Source organism: Belonocnema kinseyi, chromosome 6, assembly GCF_010883055.1.
Source record: "Belonocnema kinseyi isolate 2016_QV_RU_SX_M_011 chromosome 6, B_treatae_v1, whole genome shotgun sequence".
NCBI classification, from domain to species: domain Eukaryota; kingdom Metazoa; phylum Arthropoda; class Insecta; order Hymenoptera; family Cynipidae; genus Belonocnema; species Belonocnema kinseyi.
In genome coordinates, this window is record NC_046662.1 from 93,990,514 (window position 1) to 94,001,164 (window position 10,651).

At 34.4% G+C, this 10,651-nt stretch overlaps 1 protein-coding gene across 3 annotated transcripts in view; it reads left to right on the forward strand.

The window, feature by feature from the left end:
• Nucleotides 1-10,389, forward strand: part of LOC117174442 (5-hydroxytryptamine receptor-like) — a 554,399-nt gene extending 544,010 nt beyond the window's left edge. For all 3 annotated transcript variants that reach the window (XM_033363567.1, XM_033363568.1, XM_033363569.1), the window contains 2 exons: nucleotides 3,159-3,474; nucleotides 9,934-10,389. In XM_033363567.1, the coding sequence (XP_033219458.1) occupies nucleotides 3,159-3,474; nucleotides 9,934-10,069 (452 nt within the window). In that variant the 3' untranslated portion in view covers nucleotides 10,070-10,389. The remainder of the gene's footprint in view (nucleotides 1-3,158; nucleotides 3,475-9,933) is intronic.
• The last annotated feature ends 262 nt before the right edge of the window (nucleotides 10,390-10,651 follow it).

A 10,651-nucleotide genomic window follows, 5' to 3' on the forward strand; every position in this document is an offset into this window, starting at 1 on the left:
TGGACGAAGAACGAGCTCAGATCTCTTGATATCGGAACAAGAAAGGTTATGCACATGAACAAAAGCATGCATCTTAAGTCTTCCGTTCCGCGACTGTACACCTCACACCGTCAAGGGGGTCGCGGAATATTGAGTCTTGAATGTCTTTACAACAGGATTATTCTGGGTACAGCACATAGAGTTGCAAATGTAAGAGACCCTCTTCTTAAAATGGTCAGGAATCACGAGGAAGTAGGCAAAGGAGCATTTCTGTACAAAGCAGCGGAGGAGGCTGCTGAAACACTCGGACTTGACTTCAGTATTAGGGGTGAGCAAAATGCATCAAATCTAATCCGTCTCGAGTTGCAGGGCGTGCCATGCACACCCCGAGCATTTAGCTCACATACTATCTAGTTTTCCGACACACGCGGGAACGACCTACATTCAAAGGCACAATGCGGCACTAAGAGTACTTTATTACCTTCTCTGTCACTCCTACGGCATTCACCTTAATATCGCTCCTCTAAATGCTCCTAGGGAAATTGAGTAAATTGTCGAGAATGGGATGTACCGTATATACTGGAACTTTATATTCTCGACAATTGTTTCTGTTACTCACTCGATGCCTGACATGGTTCTTCTTGACTTCGAGAAGCGAACCATGTTCGTTATCGAATTTTCGGCACCAGCTGACAAAAACATCATAGCCAAGGAGAATGAAAAGAAAGAGAGGTATCGAGACCTTATAAGGGAGTTCAATGATTGTACCCGGAATATTCTGTCCAATATGGCGGCCACAATTTAGGGCTTTAAAAAAGGACAAAGGATCCCGCACAAAATACCAGCAAAAAAGTGGACAGTCGTTTGGAACCAAACTTTGCACATTGATAAAACAATAAAAAATATGGAACCCGTGTCTTCTCATTTCTACGGAAGTCATTTCCTAGGGGTAGAAACCACCCCTAACAAGCCACAAGTATGCTAACCCACCTGACTCTAGTAATAATAAGTTTAGTCGCATATTTTTCTTGGAATATTGAAGTTCCATGCCACAAGTGGGTTAACCCACCTACCTGCTAATTCACCTAAGCCCAAGAATCACCCCTACCAAAACATAAGCAGGCTAACCCACCTAACCCTGGGAGCAGCGAATTCAGTCGTTTAAATTTCGTGAAATAATTGAATTCTACACTACAAGTGGGCTAACCTTGAAATTAAATTTTTCAATACGAACACTGAACGACTTAGTGTGAATCACCTTTTTAGCAACTTTTCATACTTTTTTGACTTTCCGGGAAGAATTCGATTTTTTTTCTAAGGAATAACATTTAAGGGCAAAATGAGTTTTATCTTCATTCGGAATCACTGCATTGAAATTTCACTGACTTTTGTAAAATCTCACTCTTTGAAACAGCCAGAAGTGTTTCACTAACAATCAGTGAGATTATACTGGTGTACTTAGTAGAATATCATCGCTGATTTAATTAGTGAATTTCACTAGTTACTTAGTACCAGTAGTCTTACGGACATGCATGTTGTCGTCCGTCAGCTGGTTAAGTATGACACTTTTCATTTTTCACTTTTGTGGTAAAATTTGGAAAATTATCTTTCCAAAAAGGATATTTACTCTAACGACAATAAATGAGGACCGAGCTGCAATATAATAATATAATTACAAAAATACATAAGCGCCTAACTGTAGGAAGACCTGTCTTTTAACGCATCGCGTCACTCAAAGTCAAATCCAAGTGGTCAGGGCCCTGCCTACTTTCAAGCAAAAGGGCTTATTGCAGCCAGGCTCTAAGTATTATTAATACGAACTCAGTCTGGCGCACTGATTATTCAGATGTTGGAAAATAAAGTATACCACAGTCCAATTTTTTCGATGGTTATCGTGCTAACAAAAACTAAAAATCTACACACACAGACAGCCAGACACATTCGAAAAAACCTGCTTTATGGTTTCAGAGGGTCTAGAAACGTGGAAAGTTGATAAACACATGAGAAGGGGTCAAATTTTACACAAATCTATTTTACCTCCTCTAATGAGAATGTAAAAAATTGCTCGACACGCGTTTCTTGAAAACACACAGAAAAAACTGGGATTTCAATTAGAACCCATTTTTGGTTCCAAAGGAGCTGCAATAAAAATGAGCCCCACTTCCTGAAAAGGAACCCAAAGTGATAAGTAAACTCTCAATGATACCTCAGTTGGTATTCTGAAGGATCCTAATTATAATTGAACCTATTTGTCAAGTACCTATTTTTCGCTTTGCACACTTCGACATTTTGTTTAATTAATACCAGACTTTTTACCTTAAAATACATATTTAATAAAACTTGGATTGAAATAGCTTTAAGAATATAATTAAAGTACACAATATCACCGCAATTAAAATAGATATAATGATGTAATAAATATAATTTGCAGGTTATGTAGCAATATTGTCAACATAAAGGCATATTCATTTGCAAGAAACTTATCATCTCAAGTCAACGGTCGATAACTTTTAATCGATCCCAAAATTACCAGGCGTACTTTTCAAGCGGTTGGTTTGTGAATGCTCCTACATGTTCTTTTCTAGTGCGCTCTAAAGGAACCCTTTTGGCTCTATACAGGTATCTATCGGAGCTTAAGTTCTAAACGATACCAACTTTTATTTGAGCTGCAACTTTAGTGTACCCGCTATTTTTTCCGTGCAAGCATTCTCCCACTTTCGTCTAATTTAGTTTTTAATTTAAAGTTGATCTTCATTGAATAATTTAAACATCAAACATCGTCGGAAACTGAGATTTAATTGAAGACATTGATATATAATTGAATACATTAAGGGCAATGAGGAAATAATAATGCTAAAGACAATAAATACATAATAATGATAGACATGTAATTGAAGACAACAGGGTAATAAGCAATTTTTCGAAATTTGGTTTCAAATTTTTTTAAATTTTTCACTCTCTAACGAGAATAAGATTTTTTTAAAGCAAAAGAAGCCTGTTTTATAAAAATATTTCACATTGTACAATACGAAACCTTATATTGCAATTATTTCATGAATATTCTTGCACCTATTTCTTACGTGTCCATTTGTTTTTTTTCTTTCCAATATTTTATGGTGCTTAGAGCTTCCAGCCGAAAACTATACTAAGTTCAGTGGGACGATTTTTGTTTTTCATAGAGACGACCACTACGACGAATACCACGGCATTGACGAACGCTAGTTCGCCGAACACGTCGCCGGAGAAAACATCATACCACAATGGCTTGGATCCGGATCCCTCGACGATGGATGCGTCTCCTCGACCTGTAGTACATCGTAGGAAAAAGATAGCAGCCGATTCGAAACGCGAGAGGAAGGCGGCGAAAACACTGGCAATCATCACCGGAGCGTTCGTCTTCTGCTGGCTTCCCTTCTTTGTCATTGCCATATTACATCCGGTTTGCGAGGCCTGCAACATTAGTGACAAACTTATGGCCTTCTTTCAATGGCTAGGGTATGTATTCAGGTCGGAAATGAGTTGAAGTCGAGTTAGAAAAGAGCTAAAGAGCCGAAATTAGAGAAATGTCTTAAATTTTCTGTTGATTTGTGGTAATTCATGATAATTTATTGTTAATTTATAACAATTTATCGCTTAAAAAACTTGAACTTTTTTATCATCAAAACCTTCAAGTTAAAAATGAAATATTCAGATCAGAAGCATTTATCTAACTTAGTTTCATATTTATTTAGAATTTAATCTTTGTCGCTTTCGTCATTTATTACAGTGACACATTTTGTTTTTGTGAATAAACTGCTTGAAAATTCTGTCGGTCTGACGATTCTTGACAAATGTCGAACATAAGCTAAGTAGTCAACCACCGTCGGAAATTGCCGGTACGATCAGCGAAAGTACTATTAAGAATCACTGCTGAGTTTGAAAAATGATTACTGGTTCCCAAAATGAGCGAGACACTTTTTAAAAAACTGTTAAAAAGTTCATTAAATAACGCGTCAAATGAGCACTAATAGAGATATTTTTGATCTTTTGAAGATAATATACTACGTAAGAAGTTTAAAAAAATGCAAGAATTTCTCGAATTTTTTAACTCTACTTCAACTTGTGGCATGGCTTAGGTAAGTTGTATCACAAATCTAAAATGCATACTGTACATTCTTTAAGGTCTTATTTTCAATTTAAGCCCCTGAAAACTTGAAAAATTTCACGGGTTCTCGAGATATGACTAAAAATGTCCAAGCGTGTCTGCGCCGAATTTCAATTGCTTTAGCAGCAAGTCTGACCATCTGCAGGTGATCGGCGACTGGGGCGCAACGCAGACGCGCTTGGACCTTTATTTAATATCTTGGATACCCATGAATGTCTTTTAAATAATATTGACTTAAATTGAAGGAGAGATTTCACAGATTACGCCTTGTCGATTTTAGTTTTGTTTAATAAATATACTAAATCGCAGGAAAAGTTGAAGTGAAGAAACAAAATCTGATAAATCTGGTATGAATTTGAAATTTTTACTACAACATTTCTAAGTCATATCACAAGTTAAACTCGAGGTACAAAGTTCAAGAAATTACTGCACTTTCTTCTACACTTCACACAGTGTATATTCTCTTCAAAATATCTAAAATATCTATTACTTCTCATTCAATGCGTAATTTAATACATTTGGGTGCAGTTCTGAATAACTGCATTCTCCGATTTTATTTAAATTCGGCATACTTATATACTTTAATGCGCTGATTACGAATTTGATAGTGAAAATTGGCGACTAGGCCAAGTTCATGGTGAAACCATGAAAAAACCATAATAGTTTCCGAGAAAATGAATGATAAATCGATTTTCATGTGAAAAAACCCATAAACGTCATGGGTTTTTAAGTTTATCTCAGCCAATACGCAAAATTCTGCATATTTTTTCAGACAAAAGTTGTAGATCTCATTGAGTTACAAATTTTCTTTATAAGGCATTTCTTTCCACGAGTGATAGTTTCCGAAGAAATTAGTCATACCTCTGTGACAGGTCACAGAAATAATGTTGGTCAAACCCCTTTTCAAGGTCCCGTGGGAAGGCGGCAATGGGCCCCTGTGACTGGTCACTAAAATAATGTTGGTCAAACCCCTACGCCTTTCCTAGGTCCCGTAGTGGAGCGAGAAGGCACCCCTGTGACTGGCTACAAAAATGATGTTTGTCAAACCCCCTACCCCTTTCCCAACTCCCGTCAAGGCCTGGGAGGCACCCCTGTGACTGGTCACAGAAATAATGTTGGTCAAACCTCCACCCTTAAGGTTTTTTTCATAAAAATTTATGTATCACTAATTTTCGCGAAAACTATCACTCGCAGATAAAAATTTAAAACAAAAAATGTGTGAGTTGATGAGCTATACAACTTTTTTCAAAATATTTAGCGATAATGTGTGTATGGGCTTAGATGAACGCAAAAAGCGATGATTTTCATCGATTTTTTAATGAAAATCGGTTATCACTAATTTTCGCGAATATTATCACTATTACAAAAAAATGTATGTCATAAAAAATATGTATTTTGATGAGATCTATAATTATTGTTTAAAATATTTTGCATATTGGCTTAGATAATCGCAAAAAAACATTATTTTTATGGTTTCTCATGCTTTACCATGAAAATCGCCTTGTTGCCAATTTTAACTATCATATTCGTAATTAGCGCGTCAAAACACATAAGTATACGAAGTTTAAAGAAAATCAGAGAATTCAGCTATTCGAAAAATTTATCCAAAAAATTATTACAGTACCACACAAAATCATTGTATATTTTCTGGAACAATGTATATATAATGTTTCTGATTATATATAAATACAATTATATAATTGTATTATATGAATATATCCAGGTATCAGTAAGCCTCAGGAGTTAAAATATGTGAAAATAACTGTTTTTTATTTTTTACACAAAGATCCGCCAAATTTAAAAACCTGAAAAAAATTAACAATAATAGCTCTTTAGGTGACGATTCTATGGTAAAAAAGGTGAGACAGTACACTGCAGTCCTGCAAGAAAAATTCCCGTTATAGAGGACAAGCTGGTCCAAGGGGGCGAGAGAGTGACGCTGCTTTAGGTCGGCGGAGCAACTGAACAAAACGCAGGAGTGTATGAAAAAAACGGACAGCATCCTCGGCGGTTAATCGTGTCGTCTACTTAAGTCATTTTCCGTCATTAGCAAAAATGTCGCTGGACGTTCGTTTCAGTTTGCTTTTAATCACTCAGTGTTTAGGTTGTGCATTGCGTAACCAAGTGTAACCAGACATTCCGAAAATGTCGAAGGAAAACGAGAGGAAGGGTTTATATTTCGAAGAGACATTAAAAGCTTTCAGACAAAGTGAAATCAGGTGCCTCAAAACAGTCTATTTGGCAGAATTTATTTTTTTACCGCGAAATTTACAAATCTTTAGAAGAAAAATCTGTCCTAGTTCCGTTGTAATATCTTTTAAAACAACTAATTAAATTGTTATCTTTTTTAATTATGATAACATTAATTTTACATTACGCATTTCAAAGATCTTTTAATTTCAAAATTTTCCACTTTATATTTTTATTTTTAAGCTTACATTTATAATTAAAAGAATTTCATAATTCAGACAGGAAGGCTTGAACAATTAAAAACTAAGGGCATATAAAGTGGTTTTTTTTAAATTCAAAAGCATCTATCTTTTATCATTTATTACTTATTGAAATATTTAGAAGTTTTCAAAAAAACTTCAAAAATAATTTTGAGTAGACAAAATTTAAAACAATTTATAGATTTCTCAAGATGCGGAAATAAAATTTCAAAGCTTTTCAAGGATACTTTAACTATTTGAAATGAAAATAATTTAACTTCTAATTTACGAAGTGTTCAGTTGAAAAAACAAAATATTAATTTTTTAATTTACGGTGCTTCCAGCTTAAAATTTGGCGTTTGGCGATCCCGAGATTGAACGAAGGAGATAAAGGGTACCCCCGAAACGGCTTATATAGCGGGACTGCAGTGTACTTGAATTTTATCACACAAAAAAACTCAAACAAAAAAAATGTGAAAATTTGTTCGAGTTTTAATTTCGAACACAAAAATTTTCAAAAAAATCATGCGCATTCAAATGACTTACTCAACATTTGATTACCTTTGGGGACATTTTTTGCATGATTACCCGACTATACACTTTTTATGTTTTTGTTATAAATACATACAGTTTTGCTACAATGCATTCTAATTGGGATTATCTTAAAATTGACTGCATTAAATAGATTGAAATTGCTTTCAAACTATATTCCAACTTGTATTCATGCCATTTTTAATTTTTGCAAACTAAAATTGCTACAGATCGCGTGTTTTAATATTTAAGAACCAAACGAGAAATATCAATTTTTGTAATTTTTACTAGTGAATCTTTCTGTTTCAAAGCAAAAATGCTTTCAAAACTTAAAACATGAATGACATAAAATCATGAACAATAAACATTGAAACATGCATATAATGTCGTGCTTACTGTAAAAACTATAAATGGCTTAAAGCTTTCAATTTTATAAAATAATTTTTTGTTCTGTTATTCCTATAATTATTTTTTCCATTAATAAAATTTTTTTAATTGTACTACACTTTTACTATACTTTTGTATTTGTATATTAAATAGACATTTCCGGATAGTGATCTTAAGTTACAATGCATGTACCTCACCCCGTGTGGAAAAATGTTCCGGCGCTGGCCTAGCCCAGACCGCCAGCTTTCCAGCCCTGGTACTGACCAGATGGTCTAGCCTGGGCATGGCCAAAAGTATAAAGTTTTTTCTGCCTAGCCCCAGGCCAGACCGTCTGGTCAGCCGCTAGACAGGAGCTGGTCAGCCGCTAGTTATAATCTGGTCAGTCGCTAGTTATAGGCTGGTCAGCTGCGAATTATTGGCTCGTCGACCACTAGTTAATGGCTGATCTATTAAGGTTTTATCGTTGAGAATTATATCGTCCATGTTTAAAGGATACGCTTTAAGGATACGCTCAAACAGCAAAACATGATTTTCTGGAAGAATATATAATATATATATTTGATATAATCGGTAAAAATTCAAATTTTAAGTCGAAAATATACTACCATCAATAAAATCAATAAATTCAATTATATTTTCTAATACTTTTTCTTTCATAATAGATAAAAAGTAGGTTTGTACTTACTATTTATTTAATAGCTTAATACAGATTTAGTACATTTTATGCCTCCGCTTTTACAACTAACTTTTAGCTGGAGCCAAGCACTGTCAGAATACTTCAAGTTGTGATGTCAACTGGCAAGATGTCTGCACACCGGTGGCCAAGCAATGAATTACAATGATTTGTGAAAACTTGATTGTTTTAATGACTTGGATACAAAAATTTCACTATAAACTTTTTTAGTTCAAAAAATTTCATTATGGGCTCTGCAACTTTTTGAAATGTAAGAAAAAATTTACTGTATCAACTTAAATTTTTTTCTTGGCTCGCTGATCAGCGCCAGGCCTAGACCAGAACAGACTATCAAGATGATAAGAAAGAGAGTCGTGTTTTCATAGTTTGAGTTTCTTATTTTCCATTATTTTAGACATCCTGTAACTTTTTAAAAATACACCCAAAAAAAATTTAGTGACGAAACACAAGATTTTTTTTTCTTGGCTCGCTGATCAGCCCCAGGCCTGGACCAGGTCAGACTCTCAAGATGATAAGAAAGGCAGTCGTGTTTTCATAGAGATTTCTTATTTTCCATCATTTTAGACACCCTGTAACGTTTTCAAATTACGTCAAAAAAAATTTGATGATGGAACTTAAGATTTTTTTTCTATTGGCTCGCTGATCAGCGCCAGACCTGGACCAGGCCAGACTGTCAAGGTGATAAAAATAAAGGCTTTTTTTATGCTTTGAATATCTAACTTTCCATAATTTTAGATATCATGTAATATTTGTGGAGTATGTTAAAAAATTTGCTGACGGAACTTATCATTTTTTCATTCTTGGCTAGCTGACCAGTGCCAAACCTGGGCCAGAACAGACTTTCCAGACTAGACAGTCTAGATAAAGTCAAACCTGAGCCGGACTGTCGTCAGACCTGAGCCAGATTAGTTCTTCCAGACTAGACAGTCTAGATAAATCCAGACCTGGGCCAGACCTGTGACCAGACTGCCCGGACATTATTCCACACGGGACTAATGAAATACATGAAAGATATACAAAATTTCAACTTTTCGTTCTATTTTAATGTGATATGTACGAGTATATGCATGTTACTTCTATTACATTTATAGTAAAATCGCTAAAGAGATTTTTGATACTGTACATATTAACTATAGAAAAATAAGAATAAAATCTTTACTCAGTATTATATAAAAATCCAAACAAAACTTGTGTGTCAGAATAGATATCCCCTTATTTTTAATATCTAGAAATCAAGTTTTCATGGGATGTCTTAATGAAAAAGTAGTAAAGAAGTATGTTGCTAATTTTTTACCTCTACGATTATCGTAAACTTAAAGTAGAAATATGTTAATATGATGCTATGAGATATGAAAAAGAAGAAAGTCATAAAACACAAACTATAGATTGCAAAATAAACTTAGCAATGAAAAATTACTATCCACTTTGTATACCTAGTATTACATAGTTTCTAAGATTGCTTCATTTGCATTAAATTGTAGACTTTACAACATATTTTGTTTATAACGCGGAATACATATTTTCAATCTAAAGGCTCAAACAATTGTATTCTGCTTGAACCATTTAGAAATTATTTCATGGATTTTTATATTTGAATAAATACGAAAAGAAATTAATTATTTTAATCATAAAATACTCAAACGAGTTTATTATTTTAATTTATTTTATAGGTCTACCGTATGTCAATAAATACGTTACAATAACAAAACATAATATGGTCTAAAACTATTTTTCTATTTTTAATACAAGTATTTTTGCTGCTGTTGCAGATATTTAAATTCCACCCTGAATCCAGCGATCTACACTGTATTCTCACCGGAATTCAGGAGCGCTTTCAAGCGACTACTGTGCAGACACAAAAGAAGCAACATCGGCCGAAGAATGGGCGGTCGGCGTCACATGTAGGAATGGGTTTAGGGTGGAGGCTACTTAATTTATATGCCCTGTGTTATTTTTTTAAGCGTAAACGTACTTTTATCGCTAATAAGATCGTCTGCTCTTTAGTAAATTAGAAACCATTAATCTCAGAACGAAAATAAAAATAACTAATATAATATGCATTTCCTAATATATCACAGTTATGCATCAATAATTTTCACATAATTGATTATATCTTAGTAAATAATATATTATTTTTTTAAATTATGTTTAATGTTTAAAGTTTACTTCTTTTTATGAAATAATATTTAAAAACTGTGAATTATTTCAAACCGTTCCTTTAAGAACCCACCTGAGGCAAAATCCTGATACTCGGCAAGTCCTCCCTGCATGCTCTGTTACGAAAAATAGAGTTCTGCGCGAGATTGGAGAAAGCTTTTCAGTCCTCGTTTTTCCTCGAAAACGCTCGAAAATTGCGAATTCGGAAATAAGTAGGCTGCTGTGAGTATTAAAGAGGCTTTCGCGATATACCGAGTTCGCAATTTTCGAGCGTTTTCGAGGGAAAACGAGAAATGAAAAGCTCTCTCCAACCTCGCGCAGGACTCTATT